Source organism: Nematostella vectensis, chromosome 8, assembly GCF_932526225.1.
Source record: "Nematostella vectensis chromosome 8, jaNemVect1.1, whole genome shotgun sequence".
Lineage (NCBI taxonomy): Eukaryota > Metazoa > Cnidaria > Anthozoa > Actiniaria > Edwardsiidae > Nematostella > Nematostella vectensis.
This window is the reverse complement of record NC_064041.1, coordinates 15,294,252-15,319,938: the sequence shown is the minus strand read 5'-3', so window position 1 is coordinate 15,319,938 and position 25,687 is coordinate 15,294,252. Positions and strand designations below refer to the sequence as shown.

At 41.1% G+C, this 25,687-nt stretch overlaps 3 protein-coding genes across 6 annotated transcripts; 2 read left to right on the top strand and 1 right to left on the bottom strand.

Moving 5' to 3' along the window:
• Positions 1-785: 785 nt before the first annotated feature.
• LOC116613869 (MFS-type efflux pump MSMEG_3705-like) lies at positions 786-5,562 on the bottom strand. The gene is made up of 6 exons (XM_048731313.1): positions 5,255-5,562; positions 4,550-4,819; positions 4,326-4,380; positions 3,035-3,250; positions 2,022-2,327; positions 786-1,262 (listed from the first exon to the last, which is right to left on the bottom strand). Exons 1-6 carry the CDS (start codon positions 5,506-5,508, stop codon positions 855-857), a joined length of 1,509 nt encoding a protein of 502 aa, XP_048587270.1. The 5' UTR covers positions 5,509-5,562; the 3' UTR covers positions 786-854.
• A 1,120-nt stretch (positions 5,563-6,682) lies between these two features.
• Positions 6,683-20,831, top strand: LOC5498023 (fibropellin-1). 4 transcript variants are annotated; one of them, XM_048731312.1, is made up of 13 exons: positions 6,685-7,023; positions 8,335-8,928; positions 10,914-11,285; positions 12,789-13,049; positions 13,441-13,656; positions 14,096-14,455; positions 15,058-15,417; positions 15,558-15,817; positions 17,682-17,763; positions 17,916-18,029; positions 19,023-19,044; positions 19,110-19,146; positions 19,237-20,831. In XM_048731312.1, exons 1-13 carry the CDS (start codon positions 6,987-6,989, stop codon positions 19,834-19,836), a joined length of 3,315 nt encoding a protein of 1,104 aa, XP_048587269.1. In that variant the 5' UTR covers positions 6,685-6,986; the 3' UTR covers positions 19,837-20,831. The 4 variants fall into 4 exon arrangements, 2 of the variants coding, with proteins under 2 accessions (XP_048587269.1, XP_048587268.1); XM_048731311.1 differs by lacking the exon at positions 17,682-17,763 and having other exon boundaries at positions 15,558-16,376; XR_007312535.1 differs by lacking the exons at positions 17,682-17,763; positions 19,023-19,044; positions 19,110-19,146; positions 19,237-20,831 and adding an exon at positions 16,643-16,768 and having other exon boundaries at positions 6,683-7,023; positions 15,558-16,376; positions 17,916-18,031.
• Positions 20,832-23,652: 2,821 nt separating this feature from the next.
• Positions 23,653-25,668, top strand: LOC125570319 (piggyBac transposable element-derived protein 4-like). The gene has a single exon (XM_048731873.1). The coding sequence runs from the start codon at positions 23,653-23,655 to the stop codon at positions 25,666-25,668; it is 2,016 nt and encodes a 671-aa protein (XP_048587830.1).
• The last annotated feature ends 19 nt before the right edge of the window (positions 25,669-25,687 follow it).

Here is a 25,687-nt window from a genome sequence, read left to right as displayed (position 1 = left end):
TGTGTTTTCGTAGCTTTTTTTGGTTAAAAAATATAAGCTGTAGCAGGTGCAGGTGTGTAGCTGGTCTTAATGTGCCCATTAGATTTTTACAGGCGAGTACATGCAGCAAACGAGATCCTCGTAAGAAAAGCGTAAAGAGAAACCAAGAGGAGGAGGAACCGAGATTGTTTGCCTAATTTCTGATAATAAAACCACGAAACTCCCTCTCGTTTGGCTAGAATGTGCCTTGGCGACACGCGACGTGTTTATAGAAAACGCGGTAAGGGTAGATGACGCAAAGCCCCTGGCGAGCGAACAGATTCCGAAGCGCTAGCCGGAAACACGGCACATTTAAACCAATTTAAAGAGAATTTCGTGGTTTTATTATCCTAATTGAACCTAACAAACACTACGTTTCTACTGCCCATAGGGGAGTTTGAAGGAAGGGCTATGGGCGGTACAGATACAAGTCCTCTCTTCTAGGATCTCTACCGGATGCCGGAGTGATGACATTGAAGATTGTCAGTTTAAATCGGCAATCGCACAAGTTTGCTTCGGTCAAGCACGCAGCATTTTCCGATTCTTTAAGCGAAAAACACGAAAAATATTTCAAAATTGTAAAAGCATTGTGTCTATATGAAGTTTCTTAGTATGTTACTGATAACTTTAGAGAGGATGGATTGTAAAATTGCGCGGACTCTAACAGATTCTTTTGTAGGTTAAGGGTTTCGTCGGCCCACTGGTGCGATTGTCGCTTAAACTTTTGATTGAAAGGAGGTCGCTTTGTACACAAAGGGATGCTTCCCAAGAGAAACGACAACTTTTATTATGGGTGGATGTTTCCAAATAACAGCAATATAATGATCTCTTCCTCGCTACACCATCTTGCTCTCTGAGTTCGGGTTATCAGGCAATAGAGGCTGGATCACATCCTCTTCCACAGCCTTCTTCGCAATATCCCTTTTCAGCACAAAAAGAGTCAATAGAAACAGCACCGAGCTCACTACGTACAGCCCTGGGTAGAGTATATAGAGGGCGGTGCGGAGACTGGTGACCTTCTTAAGCGGTGGGACCAGCAGAGGGATGTTCCCGCCAATGATTGTGATGATAAAGAGATAGCCAGCAATGGCAGCGGTGCGGATGGTGTTAGGGACGAGTTCCACGACAACGGCTAGGGTCACGCCCACCCACATTTCACCGATGATGTTGGATGGGAGGAGACTGATGAACGCCCAGGGGGTGGGGAGAAAGAGCGCACCGGCGGCAAAGGGTGCGGCAATGATCTGGAAAAAGAGACAATAGCTAATGTTGTGTTTCCACTTGAAAACATAACCTTGGACGATCATTCAGCTTGAACAGCAACAGTGTTAACAAATTGAATACTGAGGTCAAACTGTTGCTCAATTATAATGCTTTTACTGGCCGTTCTTGTCATTCAGTGATGACTTCTGTTAACAAAATTTAACAACGAGATGCTTTTTAGGAATCACTTTGCATGATGCTTTCTCTTATGTTTGAAGCGTGTTCACACACCTCAAATCTAACCTAGGTTAGGCACAGTAGTTACTCAACCTAGGTTGGACGTTCAAGTGAAAACAAAGCATAAAAGAAATGGGGGATTCAGTAGGAAACTTCACTCAACACCTTGTTATCACGTTATCACGGATATATAATAAATCCTCAAAACTAAAGTTTATAAAGAACTGAATGAAACTAAATTCTATTATTTCGGACTTTTACTATATGGAACACTAAGTTATGGTCCAGATGGTGTGCGTTTTACAGAGAGTTACTGTATCAAAGTAAAGGAAGGAGCAATGACTTCTTTCCTTAGACATTTAATTTAGGTAAATGTATTTATTGTGAATTAGAGAAAAGTAGATAGCTTTATATACGCCTCAGCATCATCAAATTTTTTGTGGACATTATACTTAAAACTTATATAAACCAAAAACTTATGTGTTCTCCTATTCAATTCATTTAAAACTTCACGGTGCACACCTCATGTGGGATGTAATATGATATAAACAATTCCATCTTACCTGGCTTCCAACAAGAACCCAGATTCTGGCATGCGGTCCTCTGTCCTTCACCAGCCTATCCGATATAAAACCTCCCAGGACAACACCACATGAACCGGCTACCAGAGGAATCCAGCTCATGTACCGGCCAACATCAGTCTCCGGGTAATACTTGTTGAAGTAGGGCTGGGTGTTGTATGCCCAGACGTATCCGCCTGCATTTCGGATGGCCCCGGCAAGGAAGAGGATGAGGAGGGTTGGGCGTCGGAACGTTTTTAGCATCAGAACAAGCTTGAGTTTGATGACGGCAGATTTGCTCACTAAATTCTGGGAACACATGCTAGTGTTAGCCATAAGAAGTCTAGTTAGTTTTGAAACTTAGATATCCTGAGTTCTATTTGTAAATGCTTTTCTAGCCCACAAAACAAATGCAACAAGAGCAATATTATAGTGGTAACTTATTTCTGTTGAATGATATATCATTTTGTGAACACCCATTAAAGTACAGGAAACTCTCAAATAATAATAGTGGATGGAGAAAAATCATGTCAATTTATAGAATGTAACATAGCTTGGCTTCACATCTAATTAGTTAGACCAATCAGAGCATGCCTACTATCTTAATTATGTAACATAGCTTGGCTGCACATCTAATTAGTTAGACCAATCAGAGCATGCCTACTATCTTAATTATGTAACATAGCTTGGCTGCACATCTAATTAGTTAGACCAATCAGAGCATGCCTACTATCTTAATTATGTAACATAGCTTGGCTTCACATTTAATTAGTTAGACCAATCAGAGCATGCCTACTATCTTAATTATGTAACATAGCTTGGCTGCACATCTAATTAGTTAGACCAATCAGAGCATGCCTACTATCTTAATTATGTAACATAGCTTGGCTGCACATCTAGTTTGCCCAATTTCAGTTAGATAGTTCACTCAAAGCATGCCTATTATCTTAATTATTCAATAAGAAAATGGTTTTATCTAAGTTTATTAATTATTTTCATGTAAAAATCATGCTTACCTGCATAGGGGCCTGCTCTCCCTTTACTGGTTCCTTCAATGTGAACACTATCAATGCACCAACCACAAATCCAGGAATAGCAGCAATCCAGAACACCCAACGCCACCCTTTGCCACCAATATCGGCTTTGGTGATGTAGTTCCCAAAAGCGTATGACATACTGTAGCCAAGGTAGATTCCCCAGTTGTACACCCCAAGGGCGGTCCCGCGCAATGACTGACAGTACAGGAATTGTACAGGTTAGTGACCTTATGGGAAAAGGGTACTAGAATATTGCAGGCATGTACACCCCAAGGGCGGTCCCGCGCAATGACTGACAGTACAGGAATTGTACAGGTTAGTGACCTTATGGGAAAAGGGTACTAGAATATTGCAGGCATGTACACCCCAAGGGCGGTCCCGCGCAATGACTGACAGTACAGGGATTGTACAGGTTAGTGACCTTATGGGAAAAGGGTACTAGAATATTGCAGGCATGTACACCCCAAGGGCGGTCCCGCGCAATGACTGACAGTACAGGGATTGTACAGGTTAGTGACCTTATGGGAAAAGGGTACTAGAATATTGCAGGCATGTACACCCCAAGAGCAGTCCCCGCGCAATGACTGACAGTACAGGAATTGTACAGGTTAGTGACCTTATGGGAAAAGGGTACTAGAATATTGCAGGCATGTACATGCCAAGTGTGTGTGTGTGTGTGTGGGGGGGGGGGGGGGTGCACCCGCCCCTCAGCCAATCCTGGTACACAACTTTATGGGGTGCCAACTCCTACCCTCTAAGGGATGTTTCAGCAAGTTGAAACAATGTGACAATTTTAATGTTTAAACTTTTTTACTTTCTCAGGACTTTTCAGGTCTAGATAAGTATGTGGTGTTGCGAGTGCAACTCCTGTGTTTCCAGGATGTCAGAGAGACACAAGGTAAAGTGGATATTAAAGAACTTGTGTGCTATTTGTAAGCATAGGGAAATGCTCCCATTATCACAGCCTACATGTGGCTTCCTCTCTTTGGATAAAGAGCTGCCACATAGATTTATATGTCATAACCATCATTAAGCTATTTTTGTTACTGATGCTGAGACATGCTATAGAAAGAGGAGGCTTATTTAAGAGGACTTTTAGGGGAATATAAAAAGCATGGTAAACAATAAAATAATTGAAATTATTAAGGAAGTTCACCAATATATATATGTTGGGTTTAGGGAATTTTACCACTACCATAGGAGGTTGAATATGATATTGATAACTATTAAAGCTGAGACTCATGTTTTCTGCCTCAGGTATGGTGCTAACCTCAGGAAAATAATCAGCGATAAGGCTTGTTGCAAAAGGAGTACAGCCTGCCTCTCTGGAATAAAAAACACAAAAACTATCAAACAAGTAATAAATACATATCTATGATATCAAATGCCTAATGCATAAAGAAGCAATGATAGGGGATCCAGGATCAATAACACTTAAAAAAATACAAAATAAAGACTTATGACATAAAAAGATGAGCACCATAATTCACTCACCCTATGCCGAGGATGAACCTCGTGACCAGCAAATGCCAGTAAGTAGTGGAGAAACCTGTCAACAGCGTCATCCCACTCCAGAGCAACAAGCAAAACACCAGAATATTCTTGCGATTGAACGTCCCAGTAAACAGGCCAAGAATAACTCCACTGAAGGTGTAGATGACAATAAAGGCAGGACCAGCAAGGATCTGGTATTCCTCACCGGTACCATCATAGTCCCAGCGGCAGACTGAGAATGTCAGGTTGTCAGTTTTTTTGTGGCGACACCTGGAATAGTATGCATCACAGATTAAGGCTTTAAGACTGACACATATACAATTAGAGTTCACAAGATTGACTATTACCAGCCAAAAATTAAAGGAGCCCTGGTTCCTGTTTTAGTGCTTCAGAACCCTGTTAATGTGCTTGCCAAAATAAGGGGGCCAGAAACCCCCTCCAGCCCCCCCCCCCCCTCCTTTCCCCCATAAGCATTCCGTCCTGTTTATATCGATATTATGGTAAGTGTCTGGGTGTTGACCAAGAAAGTCAGGCATCCACTGTAAACATTCAAAAACACGACTCATTTTACCAAGAAGAATGATCAAAAACTTAAAAACATTTAACAACCAACATTACGTAATGACGCTTCAGAAATTCTGATTGAATGTGTTATTGTGAAAGACAAGAAAAATAAACTTATCCAAGTACTTTTACTTCACTAACCAAGTCTCATTTCTTTCAGTCTGTTCCTTGTCAACCAAACTCTTCACGCAAAACTCGGTGTACTTCGTGTAGCTAGTATTGAGAGCAAGGCATCCCTTGTCCCCAAACTTTATGGATTGGGCCATCGGCTGAGATGTGACGGCTAAAATGTATCGGTCCAGTTGATTCAATAAATACGCAGCTAAAAGCAACAGTAGCACATACATGGGGTATGGGCCGGCTTCTTTGTGCATCGCCAGAAATCTCAGCGCCATTTTGGTTTAGTGTTATTAACAGGGCAGTAGTGATGTACGGCTTGCATAAGTTCTAAGGTAGTAATATACTTTATGTATGAAAATAGCGAAAGTTATTCAAGTAGAATGATGGCTTGATAGGATACATGAAGTATACTGCTGTGTCATTCGCGGGTCACGTGCTTTGCGGAGAGAGGTGACATAACACAGAAAGTCCAACATAACAATAACGAGCGATTTTTCTTTATCCCTCTTCAAAAGGCACCGCATTTCTCGGCGTAACCTTGTAATACATTCTAGCTCACAAGCACTCTCTTTTCCTAGCACGGACGCCAGCGAAGCAACTCCGTTTTTAGAGGCGTTCAAACATAACATACATTATATGACATTATAACATATATAATTTTGGGGGATTTTATTTAAACACGGCGCTTTAAAGAGAGTAATATACACATATTGCTACGCTACTGTTTTATTGAAAGATGAGATAGGTTTCTGAGTAAAACCGTCGATCCACGGGGCTTGTTAGGCGCGAAGCAACAAAACGCGGGAAGGGAGCGAGAAAAACTCGGATGCAGGGTAGACCACCACTAACGTGTGTCGCACGGCGCTATGCGTTTACCACACCCCTCCCCCCATCTTCAGCATTTCCAACCTAGAGAGATTCAGTTTAATTTAACAGACACAAAAGAAAATAAACCAGCGTTACCGCACATGCACAATTTATTTTTTGATGGCGATAAGTTGTTCCAAGTTTTTCTGAGTCGTCTTTTAGGGCATATAGTTAGCTTCTTTTGCAAGTTCAGTTTTTGGCTATGTTATGAATGGCTTCTTACCTACTTTTGTCTAAATAACCGTTTCAATACTTAGTCTTGGTTTCTTTGTTAATCCCTTAGTTTTTAGTGTAAGCAAAACTATAAAAGTTAACGGGCAAACGTCATCGCCTTACCGGCTGAATCCAACTGAACAGGATGAGTAATTTCTAAAGAATTTTAACAAACTTTCCAAATTTGAATATCACAGTTTACACTCTGTTTAGCACTTTCTGTTGTTTTGTCACCAAAATAATTTTTAAATAATTTTAATTTTATTTGGTTATCTTGTTTTCAAAGTTTATTGATTTTTGGCTCGCTTTGAATTTCGAGAAGCGAGCGTTTCCCTTGGGACCGCCTCTAAAAACTGCTTGGCATTCCACGACGTGTGTAGAGAACTTACAATCCAATCACTTTAGAATCACAGTTTCCATTTTAAAATATAGTGTCACATAAAAACTCTTTTCTTTTAGCATTCGGGAGATAAAAGTTATTTCTTAATTCGGGTTTAGTGACAGTGATGCAAGTTCTCACCAGCCTTCGGCTGTAAGCGGTTATCACTTTTATCGCTCAGTGAAATGCACCGGAGAAAAAGAGCTGTTGACTACACACACTTTCTTCGCTTTAAAATGTCATGAAGTTCAAAAAAGGTCGCGTAAAGATTAAGAAGTTGTGGTATTCTCCAGCATGAAGCAAAAACTATGGTTTCTCGTAATATTTCTAGGTAAGTCTGAGTGGTTATATGTCGATTCGTTCGAAGTTCCAAAGTTTGTACGTAATGTGTGTTTTGGGTTGCCTAACATGAGTGCCGGTTTTGCGCTATCATTTCTCTATCCCCTCGCTAACCGATAGTAAACACAATGAAGTTATCTAGCTTAAGTTTTTGAGCGATCTCATAAAGTCAACCGCCTTTAATTCGCTAGTATCTTTCTCGATTTCCCCATACGTTTGTTTTCCTAGGTTGTCTCTAAACAAATCTCCGATCGACTATTCTATATTAATTTCCGCGATATTCACTTCTTCCGATCGTGTACAGGCGTCTAATTTCTTTATGAAATACTGATCAGAATTTCTCACATTCTTCTCGCTTGCAAGATGCAATCTATAATACGCCAAATCCTTTGGAAAAAGTTCTAAGCTACTAGTTCTTGAGGTCTGGGTCCCTTGCCCGTAAACAATGATTTATATTTTGTAAATATTGTTTATACCTCAAAAACACAAATTTAGAACAATTTTAGACTTTCTTGGTTTTTATAGAAAAAAAATACTCTGGAGACAATTCTGATTAACTTTTATTTTAATATTGTTGTAGAAAATATTTAACTCAAAAACAACTTTTCTTTGATTTCCATACTCAAGCCTTTCTATCCCAGGAGAATTAAAAGTCCCCTAAACATTAGAATTGATAATGCTGAAGATAATTGCTTGTATGATGTGGTAAATTCTTGACCAAAGCTCTTAAAGCTTTATTCATACCAGTTATCTCATCTATTGTCTCAGTTTTTTACTAAATTTTGCGACATTTTGTACTTTAAAAATATTCCTGAAATTTTGTTCTGGTCCAATTTGAATATTTCCCACTGAGAAAAGCAATGGGAGATTGAATAACCAACTGAATTATTATACAGCCTTTTTTGTTTTCCTTGACTTTCATATCAGCAAATCTAGATAAGTGATTGTTGAAAGAACATTTTCCTGTTGATAAATCTCATTGACATAATTTTGGCCTTTATTTGACAATGATGATTATGTACCAACCAGTCATACTGTGAAATATATCACAATTCATGTTTGTATTATACTGAAACACTTCATAGATACTTGGTTGATATATGTCAGAATACATGTCATTCAAGGCATGTCACTTATGCTTAAAGAAATAAAAATACTCAAATCCTGCATTTTTAAATTAATTAAAATTGTATGCACAATTTTTATCATAATGATAATGGAGGAACCCTCTAGGTCAAAATTTATCTCATCCCCCAAAAATTCTACTTGTTCATTTAACTATTTTTTTTTCTTTCTCTTTCAGTTTATTCCAGTATACAGCTTGCTGATGCAGGAGATAAATTCTTTTTTAATCATACATCATTATTACAAGTCAGCAGTGCAACATTGCCACTTAATTCAAGATTTGACTTTCGATTTCGAACTTGTGAGGGAGGGGTGTTACTCTCTCAAGTCGGAAATTTAAATAATGACTTTATTGAGATAAGTGTTAGCAAAGGAATTGTGAACTACACTATATCTGTCAAGCCGCTATACTTCACTCCAAGTCAATTGACGGTTAGATGGAAAGTTGGAGGTGTGGAAAACTTTGTACATGTTGGCAATGAGCTGGATAAAAGTCAATATTTCACAGTGCGATATGTCCCTGGCGTAGGGGATGCAAATTCTACAATTTCCCTTGATGGACCAATAACCTCATACTCAGCGAGTATGCCAAGGGATATTCGCAGCTTTGTGAGTGGTGGGCCACTATATGCGGGTGGCGGGAGTGGTGGTGTATGGTTCTCAGGGTGTATGGAGAGTGGAACTAATGTGCCTTTCACCTTAGAATCTAAACCAACTGAACCTACACCAGGATGCCCTTTAGATTCAATAGCAGGATGTCCCAATCGCAAAGGTGAGTAACTGGGTTACATAATTAACAGCATGTTAATGGAAGGTCTATAAGGTGTGGAAAGAGACTCATGTTATTTCTTGGACATTGCATACTGATAAAAAGTCACCAGATACTTTATTACAGTAGCTATTATTAGACAATGAATCTCCCATTCACACATTCGTGTGCTATCCTTTGGGACCACTTTTTACCTGACTTGTTTAGTATACCTAAAGGGCTCTGTCCTCGGTCCTCTCCTCTTTCTAATCTATATGAATTGCATACAATATTCATCTACTAAATTCAATTTCTATCTTTTTGCTGATGATACAAACATTCTTTATGCTAACAAGCACTTGTGCACTCTTGAGTCTGTGATAAATATTGAGCTGGAACATGTGTCTCAATGGCTGACTAGCAACAAATTAACCCTATACATAAAAAAAATCCATTATGTCATCTTTCATCCTCACCAAAAAATATTAACGTATCAACCTAAAATTGTTATGCGAGGGCATGATAAACAAAACCATCAAACTTAGAATGCAAAAACTTGGTGCATTGCTTGACGAAAATTTGTCTTATAAAAATCATATTGCTCAAATTGTAATTAAAATCAGTGTAAAAATCATATTGCTCAAATTGTAATTAAAATCAGTTAGACCGTAGGTTTGATTGCAAAACTCAGACATTTTTTAGCCCACAAAATATTGTTACAAATTTACCACTCTTTAATTGCACCACATATTTCCCATGCCATAACTGTCTGGGGATCAGCCAAAAAATATAATTTAAACAAAATCCTTATCCTTCAAAAACGAGCTTTTTGCGAACTGGAAAGACCACGCAATCCCACTATTTTCATATGCTGGCATCTTACCAGTTAGCTTTGTCCACTATTATGCATGATATTCGAAATGAAGTAACTCCTAAGAATATTCTTGATCTTTTCTCAGACATCTCAAATGTACATTCATACAATATTCGGTCGTCTTCATCTGGTAACTTCTATACCGTAATAATTCTAATAATTGCCTTCCTTTAAATAAGCGCCCCCTCCCCAAAAAACGCTCACCTTCGACCTTGACTTTTTACATATGTGCCCCTCTCCTCCCTCCCCCTTAAAATATCCCAACAAAAGAACCGATTGAATTGTGCATGTTATTTGCTTGCATGTTATTTAGCTCGCATTAACATTTCCACATTACAACAATATTGTCATTGATTTATAAACAATCTAACAGTTTACGTTTATCGCAAATAAAGTTTGATCCTCAATTAATTCAGAAGCTGTATTTTCCGCCGGAATAAAATAAGCGCCCCCTCTCCAATACGCGCCCCCTCTCCAATAAGCGCCCCCTCTCCAATAAGCGCCCCCTCCCCAATAAGCGCCCCCTCTCCAATAAGCGCCCCCTCTCCAATAAGCGCCCCCCCAAAGACCTGAAAAATTAAATAAGCGCCCCTGGCGCTTGTTCGAATCATTACGGTATAGAAAAATCAAAATTACAAATCCAATACAAAGCCTTTTCTATAGGCTTGGTGCAAGGATCTGGAATGAGATACCAGCTTCGCTATGAGACAAACCCAAAAAAAGCTTTCAAAAATGAGTTACACCTCCTGTTATTGGATGCTATAACCCTAAAACCCTGAAATCCACAAGGATATATTATATCTTTTATATATTGGGCCACTAGAGATCTTGATACGTTAATGATCACCTCATCTCATGAAGACGCCTATAGGGGTGTAAGCCTTGGTCCCTTATTTCCCCCTGCATGGCTTTCATACATATACATTTGTTATGAGAATACGAAAAAGACACGCACAGATAAGTGAGCTGATTAAAATAAACAGGAAGAAAGCATAGCAGGGTTAATTCAGCACCCTTTATTGTGGTACATTTTCTGCAGCAACAACCAAAATAAGTTGTAAAGGAGATACCTCTTTGATTTAATGGGGAATCTTGTTTTTGTCTCAATCAACTCTTCTATGCTTTTGCTCCTCAGCCTGTGATGCTGGCTTCACTGGAGACTACTGTGAGATAAATATTGATGAATGTGCCAGTGCACCCTGTCACAGCTATAGCACCTGCCTAGATGGCGTCAACAACTATACCTGCTTGTGTGGACCACGTTGGACTGGGCGAGACTGCAGCACAAACCTAGGCAACTTGTGTGACCCAAATCCTTGTCAAAATGGCGGCGTTTGTAAGGAAACATTTGATCGAAATAACTACACATGTGCATGCCCACAGGGTTACACAGGGTGGAACTGTAATGGAACTCTTCATCCATGTGAAACCTTGAATTGTACAAATGGAGGGACTTGCCAGAAACAGAGCAATGCATCAGATGACTATGTGTGTGTCTGCGTCACTGGTAAGGGAATCAAAATGAACATATGCTATGGTAGATTTTTGGTGTGAGTGGATAACAATTCTCAGATATTTTGCTCTAAAAGTTTAACCCTTTTATCACCAATTGGCCACCAATAAGCCTCTAATTAGAAGTGTATGCAATCTAAGCTATGTGACCTGAATTTTGCCGGTTTTGAAAGGGTTAATATAATTGTATAGTAATCAAAAGAGAAAAAGTACAACCATCCCAAATTACTAAAATACTGGTGGCTGATATCTTCCCACTATCCAACTCTGTATAACTCCTGACATCACTCCTGATATGAATGGATAAACTTTCATCAGAACTAGAAGAGGAAGTGCCTCTCCTCTAACATTTTCCCCAGCCTGTGTTTAGAGGGTGCTTTTTGTGGTACAAGATGAAGGGATGAATGGTGCCAATGCAAGAAGGAACGTTTTGTTTTCTTTTTTACTACAATGCGAGGGATTTTTTTTTTATATATATATTGTTATCACACCATTTTAATACCGCCAAAGGGTATTCGAAGATTAACTGGTACTTGCCTCGCCACACTTTATAAAACACAAATTTGGTTGAATTAGGTAAGAATAGTGTATTTATTATTTGACTAATCCATGAATGAAGTCATTCAGTTTTAAATGACCATAAGTTTAATACAACACTGGTGAAAAGTAAACTTGAATAGAAAAATGCCAAATGCATCCCCAAAAATTCTGCAGATTGCATGTTTCAAGCTTGTAATTTCATAAGTTTCCTGTGGAGTATGCCCCTACCCCCCCCCCCCCCCCCCCCCCCGGAAAGCGCTCAATTGTTGCCAATCATTCTGTCTTTTATCTTAACTGGCCTGAAGGCTAGCTGTCGAAGACCATTTGTCGCTTCGGGGAATACAGCAAGTACTGTCTTTTCCCCCTACCCGCACAACAGGATACAGTATAGCCTGTAAATGCGTGAAATTCTAATTGGCGAGATACTCCTTTGACTCTTCTGTAGAAAAAGAAAGAAAGGCAAGAAGAGTGATAAGCGCACACCCGAGGCCACCAGATTAACAGTTCCTACTGTTAGAAACTGTTCATCTTGTAGCACTTGCACACATTCATGTGTGCGGTCGTTTACAGACGTTGAAGTCAATTGGTGGAGCGGCCCGCTCCCGGGGTACTTGGTAACCAGGCTTGTCACATAAGCAGTTGCTTTTGTCTTCTTTCTTTTCTCTTGATCCAGCTATTGAGCATGAATGTTTGGTATACTTGGGCTGGCTATATGTGTCTTTTAAATCATTTGACGACTTTCGAAAATAGTGAGTATCGACGCGTGACTTTTCACTTTCGGATTAAATTATCGGCCATTTTAATATCCCAAGATAATCCGTAATTAAATCAGATTTTCTTTTGGCTATTTATTTTTTTGTTAAGTTTTTTTAGTTTTTGAGCTTGGAAACAATAACTTGAACGCATTCATTATCATACTCCGGATAAAATCATTTGATGTGAACATTTTCCGTCATAGGGTTCAATTGCTCCGAAGACATCAATGAGTGTGAATCAAATCCTTGTCGAAACAATGGGACGTGCAGGAATGAAGAAGGCAAATTCACATGCACGTGTTTGAGTGGGTTTAATGGGACTTTCTGTGAGGTGAACATCGATGATTGCCCCGCCCATGGGTGTAATAACGGCACTTGTATCGACGACATCAATAATTACACGTGTCAGTGCTTCATTGGGTTCAAGGGCAGACATTGCGAGAAGGACATCGACGAATGCAGACGTAAGTTCAAAGTTTTTTTTTGTTGTATAATTTTGGTCTCCTGTTAGGTTTATAGTTCTGTTTCAACAAATTGGCAACACTGGAAAAACTTGTGATTATGGTTGCTTTATATTGCGTGAGCTTAATTTTCCAAGGATTTCTGCAATAAAAACCGAAAGACACAATTGGGAGTAGAGCAGATAGCTACTTGATGACCATCTATCGATATGCATCCGCCTGGAAAACATTTATACTTTAAATAATATAATACTTTATACTCTCATATTTTATGCGTTTGTAATGGGCTGCTTTTTGTATTGTATATATGTTTGGTATTGTGTTCCATATACTTCGTCACAGTAGGCAATGTGTAAAGTATGAGCCATCAATCTTGTGCCTTATTTTGTTGCAGTGGGCTATTGTAAGAATGGTGCCACGTGTACGAATACGCCCGGCAACTATAGCTGTCAGTGCACCGAGTTCACCAATGGCACGAACTGCCAGCTGGATATCAACGAGTGCGCCAGCAGCCCTTGTCTGAACGGCGCTTTGTGTCAAAACAATGACTGCGATAAGACTGCTTGTTCTGATAAGGGATACGAGTGCTTCTGTAAATCTGGTTTCTTAGGTACGTAAAAATAGAGCATTTCTTGGTTTGGTGGCCTTCAGTTCCACAATTTAGATGAAGGTTACATACAAATCCAGCTAGCAGCTACTGTACTTATTTACAATTTCGTAAGCCTTAGATTAGGCGGCTTACCAGAGTCGCATTATCGTGCCCCTCTAGAAGAGTTCGACAGACAGATAATGCGACGTTAGCACGCCGCTTATTAGACAGAAATTGAGTTAATGAGGAGGCCGACCATACGTTTATTGTGAAGTGGCTCTATCGTCTAACCTCAACCCAACCAGAACGGTACGACGCTGGCACGCCGTTTAATTTTACGTGGTTTAGTAGTGTTTTATTAGTGCAAGCATTCCTTTCCTTAGTTCATCGATATCTATCATTGGGACAACATGCCATCTAGCAATGGTTTGATTGACATCTCTTTCTTTTTTTTTTTCAGGCCCCTTATGCGAAATAGACGTAGACGAATGCTTCTTAGCAGCCGTTGATCCGAATAAACGCTGTGAAAACGGGGCTACCTGTGTCGACAAGGTCAATAGAAAGGAATGCATATGCCCGCCGGGATGGACTGGGGACCGCTGTCACGTGGACATAGACGAATGCGCGCTTGGGTTCTGCGACAATGGCGCGACATGTAATAACTTCAACGGCACGTATAACTGCACCTGTATACCCGGCTATACGGACCGGAACTGCTCTACGGATATTAACGAGTGTGCATCGAACCCATGCGAGAACGGCGCCACGTGTAACGACTTGATCAACTACTTCAACTGCACATGCGTGCCCGGGTACACGGGTAAGTCCCCGGATGTCAAGTACCGTATTTTAGTTCTTTTAATTTTGTGAAGTTTTTGAGTTTTCCCGCTTGCAAACAATAACTTAAACGTATTCATTAACCTTTCTTATTCCGGAATAGCTTAGTAGTATTTGTTGGAGAACCCGGTTTTCCACCTGGGTCTTAACTACTTACTAACCGAGAGTGAGGTCATGCCGGAAATATCAAACTGAGGCTTTGAAGTATCGACATAGGCTTTAAGCGCACATACTATCGTATAGCCATATAATAATAATTACTTACTAACCGAGAGTGAGGTCATGCCGGAAATATCAAACTGACGCTTTGATGTATCGACAGAGGCTTTAAGCGCGCGTACTATCGTAGCCATATAATAAATCAAATTATTGCTTTTTAGGATGTATATTGTCTGTATACATGCACAATGCGTGGTAGTCAAGTAGTCTGTTGCCTTATAATCATAGAAAGTCTTATGCCGCCAGAGGGTTCCGGTTCATACGATTTAGAATTTTTAGTGATTTTAGTGATGTTTTTAGAATTTTTTGGGCCAACATGCCATCTAGCAATGGTTTGATTGACATCTCTTTCTTTTTTTTTCTCAGGCCCCTTATGCGAAACAGACGTAGACGAATGCTTCTTAGCAGCCGTTGATCCGAATAAACGCTGTGAAAACGGGGCTACCTGTGTCGACAAGGTCAATGGAAAGGAATGCATATGCCCGCTGGGATGGACTGGGGACCGCTGTCACGTGTACATAGGCAAATGCGCGCTGGGGTTCTGCGACAATGGCGCGACATGTAATAACTTCAACGGCACGTATAACTGCACCTGTGTACCCGGCTATACGGACCGGAACTGCTCTACGGATATTAACGAGTGTGCATCGAACCCATGCGAGAACGGCGCAACGTGTAACGACTTGATCAACTACTTCAACTGCACATGTGTGCCCGGGTACACGGGTAAGTCCCCGGATGTGAAACGCCGTATATTTATTTTTTTTTAAAGTTTTTTTAGTTTTCGAGCTTGGAAACTATGACTTGAACGCATTCATTATCATACTCCGGATAAAATCATTTGGTGTAAACATTTTCCGTCATAGGGTTCAATTGCTCCGAAGACATCAACGAGTGCCTGTCAACACCCTGTCAACACAGCGCAACCTGCAATGACCTTGTGAACGACTTCAGCTGTAACTGCACCGCTAACTACACGGGGAGGCAATGCGAGTACCTTAAGACGCGCTGTCGGCCGATAAATCCGTGCTTAAATGGAGGACGATGTATAGACATAGGGTTCGAGAACTTTACTTGTGACTGCAGTGCCGGATTTGGTGGACCCCTCTGCGAGAATTCTACAACCGTTAGTTTGAACGGCTCGTCATATCTGACGTTTGATGGCAGCCAAAGTGAATTCATGGTTGCGTTGGAATTTCGAACTACGCTTCCAGACGGTGTACTGGTGCATGATTCGGAGAGCAAATTCCTGCTGCAGTTGAGGGAAGGGGCTATTGAAATAAGCAATGGCGCTAGCAGTGCAGCAATAGAGGCTGCGCTTTCGGACGGTAATTGGAGCGGAATTGTGGGGTTGAATGTCACTCAGAGTCACCTACATTTATCTATAAACACCTCAAGTGTTTCCATAGCTCGAATCAACCGTAAAAATCCGAAGCTGTTTATTGGAGGATATTTGGAGAGCCTCGAAAAAAGGCGCAACCTGATTGGCTGCATTCGAGATGTCAAAGTAAATAGCGTGGTGAAGTTACCGTCTGAGATGGAGCTTGTGCGTGTCAGCATGGGGTGCCCCAGGGAGGAGGTGTGCTCTCCCGACCCCTGTACCCACGGGACGTGCATTGACGAGTGGCTCACATACAGATGTGCTTGCGACCGTGGGCCTAATTGCAATACGGGCCTAATTGCAAGTAAGTATTCTGAAAATCTCTGTCCTGTGAAGTAAATAACGATGATTGCTCCGGCCATGGGTGTTATAACGGCATTTGTTTCGACGGCATCAATAATAACACGTGTCACTGCTACATTGGGTTCGAAGGACATCGACGAATGCAGCCGTAATTTTGAAGTGTTTTTCTTTTGTATAATTTTGGTCTCCTGTTGGGTGTGTATTTCTGTTTCAACAAACTGGCAGGGCTGGATAAACTTGTGATGATAATTACTTTATTTTTGTGAGCTAAATCTCCGAGGATAACTGCAATAAGAACCGTATGTGGTGAGCTGTTTCGAAATACGCTATGACCTCATGAGTGACGTCACGAGAAGCCTTAGTCAGTCCGGAACTGCTCGCGGAGCTCCATAGGTATAGTAATATGGTATAGAGTTGTTTTTTGTGGTCATCGCGCGGGTACCCTGTGGTGTCACACGCCAGTTAGCTAGTTGGTTAAGACATTTTTTACTGAGAGAGACACATAATATCAATACAGTTAATATACATGTGGTTCTCGGAGAATTATTGTTTTAGTGCAGCCAACAAGAGGCCATGATGTAAGACATATATACATACCCGTATGTTCCAATGATGACGTCCGTGAAAGCTATTTTTAGTTGGTTAGCGCTCACGTTTCCTAGCAACATGAGTCAAACGCGCGATTACATCTTGAGCGATGTGAACCAGCAAAGGATGTTATGGAAATATTTTTGTGGACTTTAAAAGCACACTAGCATACACACATTTGCACCAGTCGGGCCAAGACGGGACGCTAGCACAGTCTATTACCCGTGCAGTTCGGCAAAGAAAAATAAAGGCCTTCTTGTATTTAAATACATAACATAGACTCTGAGAATGCCTAGGTATTCTATCTCACCGAATTGCAGAGAAAAAGAACTTTTGAGGAGTCTGCACGATGCATCTTGAATGAACTCCAAATTCACCGTCTCCCCGACGTCTTCCCGTTCAATTATTTATATAACATTTAGATAACTGAACATTAGCTAACTTAACAGATACCAGGACACCACCCTATGAGTAGCATCGTGATCATGACCCTTAAGAGCAGCTAAAAAGATGAAAACAGGTCGCGAACGAAGTAAAGAAGTGCAGAGGGAAAAAAATTTGTTGTGAAATTGTACTAGCTCGTGGTGCCCATAACCAAATATGGCGTGACGAACCATATATGGATGCTATTGACAAGCTCGCGCAATCTAAAAATAGCTTTCATGGACGACATCATGGGGCACGGGGATTCGTTCTCTTATATCATGATCTCTTGCAGCCAGTTAGTCATCCAGTCAGCCGCGCAACTTCCAGGCCCCACTCAGCCCCGAAATGGCGACGAAATGCAAACCCCCACAGGCGAAAGCGTATTTCCGCGGTGTCCCCACAGGCATGTGTCCTTTTCATGTGACTGTCGCATGACTTTGTCACGTGTAAGATCTTAGGTGAACAATCTCGCAACGTCACATTCGTTACCCTTTCTGCTTATTCGGTCTATATAATTTTGTTCCAGCTGCCGAGGTAAATGATCAGAACTCCACCATTGTTGGTTTCGCTGTGCTGGTCGCCATCTTGTTCTTGGTCATCTTTGGTCTGATTGTCTACATCGTAGTGCTGAAGAGGGCAGGTAAGTCTGTTAAATAGGATTGCATGTCGAGTAGCAGGTCTGCCACCCTTAAAGTTCTTAAAATCTTTCACTTATATCAATCTAGCCAAAACAAAGCATAGATAAACTTTCAAATTCTGAAAAGGGAATTGAATTTGATTGAAATTTGAATTTTCTACAGATCTTTGAAAGTTCTTAAAACCCTTCACTTCTATCAATCTACCCAAAGTAAAGCATAGATAAACTTTCAAATACTGAAAAGGGAATTGAATTTGATTGAAATTTGAATTTTCCACAGATTGAAAATTTTCCTGGCCGCGCAAAAGGAGATTGAATCGAGTGAATAATTCCAAGTTTTGGCGGGAAAATCTGAAACAACGTATTTTCCTTAAATCCGTTAAAATTCAGAGACGGCAATACCACAAAATAATGGCGAATTGTTTTCTATTGCAATGCTACCCATAGTGAAGCGAAGAATAATCTAAAGTCGAGAATTGTACGCGGAAAAAAAAATTCGTTTTGTTGTAAGGTTTCAAAAACAGCGCGCGCTCGTGAGAATGTCGCCATTCTTGATTGCGAATGCAGCGCGCGCGCACAATGGAAAAACAATTCAAAGACTAAAAAATATCTGCTAAATTTTGCAGGTTGTTTCCTGAAGTTAAATAATTGTTTGACTACCAGGTTGAGATATAAAGATGACGGTAAAAGCAACGTTCTTCAGCAATAACTATGAAGACGGGAACCGGTTGTTTTCTCATGTAATTTGGTTGACATCTCGATCTACGTCACAAATGACTGGACCCGGGCCTTTCAGTTCACGGCCTTTTTTCCGAACGTTGACCTCAATATTACAGATTTGAGTTATTCGCGCGAACGCGTGTTGTATAGCGTCCATACGAACCACATGCCATTTGGAAGATGAAAATATAAAGAATTAAAAAAGTCTATCAACTCTGAAAGGTTATATGGACTTTAAAGTAGTATACTAATAAAGGATACTTTCTTGTTTTGCAGGTCTTACAACAAGGAAAAGAAGGTATGAAGCTTGATACTATTATGACATACTTTTGTTCTTGGGTTAACATAACCTTTTTCCCACAGATCTGAAGCTGAAAACCCAGGCTACTCTGCATTCCAGGTAAACATTTTTTATTGAATAGAGTTTATACAACACCTTGAGAAGTGAGCTAGCAATAAACAATATTATAAACAATTTGTTATTCTTCAGAATGTGGCAATGCAAGAAAATGTGAACCAAGACCAGCACACAATACCAGAGATGGGAGATTATGAGGTCGCCCCTTCAGAAAATAGGGAACCCATTCCTGACACCATTCCACAGTACGAATCAGTGAACAATGCACCGGCACGACCACCTAACAATGGTAACGTCACGCAATACGATGTAACGCAAGTTAGCAGTGTCACGCAATACGAAGCTATGAATAGCCATCCATCACTTCATCAGCACGTGGCAGCCAATCGCCAGTACGATGGCGTCGATAGCACGAGAATATGTGGACAGAATCCTCCCGCAATGAGAGCAAGGAACGGCACAGGTGATCATGGAGAGCCAGGTTACGAGAACACAAGAAAACGAGGCTTACCACCTGAAGTGTACCAGTCTTTACAGGCGACGACACAACACAGTGAGAGTGCGCAGTACGCCCCACTGAATCCCTTGACACGCATAGGGGTCAGGCCTTGTGGTAGGGACGAGAGGGGAGTAGGCTTAGACATTAGAGAGAGTGAGTACCAGGAGTTGAACCAAATTGAAGCCACAGATCCATGTTATCAACGGGTAGGCAGTAGGGTCTCTAGCGTGTAAGATGCCCATATCGCGGATCCGTGTGATCAAGGGCTCCTACAAATACCACTAGCGCGTGAGACCACTGTAATCTTCTATAAAGATAATACCAGCGCGATAGCTGACAATACCACGTACATAGGTCAATATTATCAAATGTTTAATCACTAGTCAGCTAGAAATACCATTTTTACTCGAATCATACATATCCCCATAGATACTGTAATGATTAGTCGGGAGGACTTCTTTTGACCGGAGTCGTACCTTTATTCTGAGTGAGTGGAATGAAGAGTAATGAGGAATTACAATGCGGTCCTATTTGTAGTAAAACAAGTAGTACGTTTGATTGACAAGCACTGACCACGTGTGCAGAGCGCGGTGATTGGACGGTACTTGACAATGCAAACAGTTACATCAGATATCATTTTTTTGTCGGCAAAATCAGCGATAACAAAGGAAAGCTTTGAAAAGAATTTAAGGATACAAAATGAATGTCCTTTGCCATGAAACTAAGGGAGTCAGTAGGAAAGGTCAAAAGGTAACTTTGGAGAAACAAATGTGTAACTTGTAATCGAAAGTTAACGAACGTAAGGGGAAAAGAAGTGGTCGCTCAAGTAGCGTAGGTGTGGTGTTGGGTGACTTGGATTAGCATAAGAAATCAGATTACCAAAAAACAGTAGAGCTAAGCACCTCCTACTTGAGTGTGGGCGATCCTACGTGCTGCGCTAATGATACCGACAATTAACGTACGACATCAAAAGGAACTGTATCAAAAGAAGACTCGTTAACTAACTGATTCAACGGAAAGTAGAAGACAGATGAGTTCCGAAACATGGTGCGATCCCACAAAGGTCATTATTTCACTCATCCTTATAATTAAACGAATATCCTCCTATGCTAAAAGCTAATAATGCTTCAAGAATACTTTTAACCTTGATTTATCCTTAGAGTAATTATATCTTGACTTGTATATCTCCTTACTTCCTTTAACTACGATCTAACATAATCTATCATAACAATACATGCTGCTAACTCGTGAGGTGTATATCACCATTGCTCCAGCTTACCGTGTTACCCTGTGTTAATAATCACATGTCCTTCCCTTTAAGACTCTTGATAGGATCAAAGAGATTTATTACCACGCGCCGGCAGCGATGTGACAGCGGTTACGTCCACTGTGGATAAGAGGGCTAGTGTATCATGGGCAGTTCAGCTGAGTTGAGTCACAGCCGCGTGTAGTGCTAAATAGTAAGAGGGCTAGTGTATCATAGGCAGTTCAGCTGAGTTGAGTCACAGCCACGTGTAGTGCTAAATAGTATCATATACAGTTACGTCCACTGTGGATAAGAGGGCTAGTGTATCATAGGCAGTTCAGCTGAGTTGAGTCACAGCCACGTGCAGTGCTAAATAGTATCATATACAGTATTCAAATTTTCTTTGATATGCCTCGCAAATGTTCCTGCTGCAAAACCAAGCTTAGCGAGCATGATTTCGGCTCCTGGGGCAAGGAGTGTACTGGCCCTCGGGCCGCTCCGAACCTTGTTTCAGCAGAGGAAACGCCGAAGCTTCAATCTCAAGCGTGCCTACCCTGGCCTCAGTTTTGGCGGCCTTAACGTCTCTCTCTGAAAAGGTTGGCTCTTCCCAGCAGGATCACGATGCCTTAAATACGAACGCGCGCTATAAAAGGGACTTGCCAAGGCCTGGCTAAACTGGGCGACATGTCGAGCGCGACCTAGTTTAGCCAGGCCTTTAGGCAAGCTGTCATTCGTCATTTGACTTCACTAAGTGAAAGCTTCGTAGAGAAAAAACAAAAACCTATAATGACCGAAAACACACAACAGTTGGCCGAAAACACACCATTAAAGTAAACAGTGTATTTATTAGCCCTTTTTTTATAACAAAAAGAAAAACAAGGGAGGATTAGATAGCTTTTGAAGTGATGAATTTGGCAAATTTGTTGTTTGTCCGCGCGCGCGTCTGAAAATAGCCATTTCAAATGAGCGCGCGCGCTTTGTTTTTGTAGAGAATTGACTCCAAACACTTTCCCGAATATTCCTGGTAGTTCTTTAACATTTCGTAGTTTGTCGTACGGCTTTACTTTTTGCTATGTTTTCTTCTGGCCGTTACAGAGGTCCGCACTCAATGAATTATAGCTGTGAATAACGTAGATCTGGATCATCGCGACTGAGCACTCCGCCGCCAAGATCACAGGTAACCCAGGCAATGGTTTTGAAGCTTGTTGGTAACTCGGAATCGGCTGTTCTGGGAGGTATAACGAGGGCTTTTTTTTCTGAAATGTTCTAAATAAAATTGCCTTAAAAACTTAGAACATGCATTGTTGTTGTCAAATTCATGTCTAATACACGATTTGGGGGTGGTCTTCTCAACGAAATATAAAGCTGCCCCACCCCTACTAAGGAAAGAAGCAAGGCTGCAGGCGCCTTTTGACAGCCTCGCGAATTTCAACGGGATTTGAGTGCTACCCAAAATGGCGGCTTCAACCTTGTTTCTTTCCTTAGTAGGAGGAAGGCAGCTAAGTATTTAGTTAAGTACCCCTAAGACATAGCAAATTGGATGTGGCAGAAGGGATTTTTAACCCTAAGAAATAGCAAAATCGAAAAAAAAAAAAACAAGAAATAACAGTTGGTCGAAATTTTATACCCTAAAAGATAGGACGATCAACCCCGTCTACGGCTAAAACGCATCGGTCCAATTGATTCAATAAATACGCAGCTAAAAGCAACAGTAGCACATACATGGGGTATGGCCCGGCTTCTTTGTGCATCGCCAGAAATCTAAGCGCCATTTTGGTTCAGTGTTATTAACAGGGCAGTAGTGATGTACGGCTTGCATAAGCTACAAGGTAGCAATATACTTTATGTTATTCAGGTAGATTGATGGCCAGACAGCACACATTAAGTATATTGCTGTGTCATTCGCGGGTCGCGCTTTGCGCAGGTAGCTGACATAAACACAGGGAGTCCAACACAGCAATAACGAGAGCTTTCTTCCCTCTTCGAAAAGGCATCTTTTGTTCTTTCCATCTATCGGCTTTTCTTGGCGTAACCTTGTGATGGGTTCCTTAGTTCACAGAACACTCTTTTTCTAGCACGGGCACCAGCGAAACAACCCAGTTTTTAGAGACGTTCATTATAAGGCCAAGTAAGTAAAAATAAAAACATGTTTATCGTCCTGATAAGATCAAAATAGGGAGCATGCGATCCTTTTTATTTATTTATTATTTATTTATTTTTTCTCCTTGGTTTATCAAATATTTATTACGATTCACAGAGGAAATTGCGAACTGGTGAAAAAAATCGTAAGAAAAGCCGTGAAACGGGAACGTCTGCCTTTATTTCAGTGCCCAGACACCGCTAACGCGCGAAATTTGAACTTCTGGGAAACAAACAATCAAAAAAGCAGCAGAAAATAAAGAAAATCTTGTTGCGGCCCCGAAAAAGAATGCGGGCGGGGACGATAAACATGTCATGTGGTGTTAAATGCTTGTTACTTTTCCGGCTACCTGAACAATCAACGCAAAGGAAATAGTGTATTACAAACCATAATATAAATAGACTGGAACCATAACAATATCATGTATCATATGGATCCACCGGACCAGGTAGCACTACAGTGCTACCTGACCACGTTGTCATATAATTAGGGAGTCCTGTGGTACCCATTTGCCGTGAATTAGAACTTTTAGGGGCCTGGGCACTAAAATATGTAAGAGGAAGCCATTTTCTTTTGAGACATTCAAAGATCATCGATTTCTCGTGTTTTGGAGTGATATTTTTCAATTTTTCGACCTGATGTTTACAGCTGGGGTATTTAAAAATGGCGTCAGTTAGAGTGAGAAGAAATCGGCAGCGAAATCTAACGGTAGATGAAGTTTTATCGAGTGTTTTTGACGAAAACACAACAGATTTGGACTCTTCTGACTCGGAGGATGGCGAAGATGAATTACCAACGTTATTCCCGGCAATTCCAGCCGATCTAGAAGACGATTCTGTCGAAAGTGTAAGCTCTTATGAGGACTCCAGCAGCTCTTCGAGTGATTCAGAGTTTGATCGACGTCAAAGTGTGACAAATCAGCGACAAGAGAAAGCGAGAAATCTTCGTGAATGTTCACAAAATGCTCGAAGAACTATTCGAGGGGTTCGCAGAGGAAGAGGTGCCAGGCGAGGCAGAGCAATTTCAGTTCAACAAAGGAGAGAAATCCAAGATGGCGGCCGTCAACAATATATTTGGTCGAAAGAGGTCAACAGAAGAATTTTAAAACCGTTTACAAATGCTGTTGGGCTGGCAAATAGAGGACAGAGGAGGGAGAAATCTGCTCTTGAGTATTTTGAATTATTTTTTGACCAAGAGGTTTGGGATTGCCTCGTCACTATGACCAACCTGAATGCAGAGAGGAAGGGAGCCAAGGGTACTAGTGGTGGACAATGGAAACCAATAACACAGGATGAAATGAAGGCCTTTTTTGGCTTGAACATTGCTATGGGAATTGTTAAACTTCCTGAGGCAAAAATGTATTGGCAGAAGAAAATATGGCTCTTGACTGTTCCCTCATTCAGTCAAGTCATGTCTCGTAACAGATTCTTTCAGATTCTACAGTACATTCATGTCTCAGATGACTCCAACATTGTGCCTTCTGGGCAACCTGGTTATGATAAATTGCATAAAATCAAGCCACTTTTGAATCTTCTTTTCCCTAAATTTGAAAATGCCTACAATCTGCACAAAAACATTTCAATTGATGAGTGCATGATTCCATGGAGAGGACGTTTATCATTTCGCCAGTTTATTGCGAACAAACCTGTCCGGTTTGGTATCAAGGTTTGGGTGCTAGCCGATTCTGAATCAAAGTATGTCTACCGACAGCAACTGTACATTGGAAAGAATCCTGGGGAAAGAGCTGAGGTTGGACTGGCAGCAAGGGTTGTAAAAGAGCTGTGTTCAGGCCTTGAAGGTATGGGACATCACCTCTATACTGACAACTATTATACCAGTGTTGAACTCTATCAGTTCTTGTTTGACAACCAAATATATGCATGTGGAACAATAAAGGGAAACAGAAAAAACTTTGCAAAGGAGGTTCTATTTGAGAATACAAGAGGACTTGCTAGGGGTAGTAGTAAGTGGCTTATGTGTGGACCTCTTCTGGCAGTGGGGTGGCTTGACAACAAGGCTGTATATTTTTTATCTACAATTCACCCCCCTGAGTTTCCAGTTCGTGCTCCAGTCCATGCAAGAAATGTCAAAAGAAGAGGTGCAGGTGAAGGAGGACAAAGTGGCGATATTCCTTGCCCACCCCTTCTCAAAGATTATAATGCCTATATGGGGGGTGTGGACCAGTCTGACCAGATGCTTAGGTACTATACATGTATCAGAAAGACGGTGAAATGGTACCGTCGTGTACTGTTTCATGAAGTAGAGGTGGCAATCCACAATGCTTTTGTGTTAGAGTGTGAGGATAGAGAGGGTACACCTAGACCAATCAGAACCTCTCTGGAGTTCAGAGAAGAGCTTGCTGAGAACTTGATTGGCAACATGCGGGTTGCCCATAATGCTGCCCAGAGACCCCCCAGAAATGAGGAGCTAAGACTGACTGATGTTGGTTTGCATTTGCCTGAAATGCGTCAGGATAAGGGTAACTGTGCTGTTTGTAGTAAGAAAATAAGAAAAACCCACTCTGACAGGTATAAGGATGTGCCATTGGCCAGAAGACCCAAGGTTCCCTACGTGCCACGCCCTAGCATCTATTGCAATGTGTGTAATGTCTTCCTCTGCTTGCAGAAAGATCAAAACTGTTGGAAAGATTTCCATACAAAAGTGGAGTACTGGCGATAGACTATGTTTTTAGGTGTTT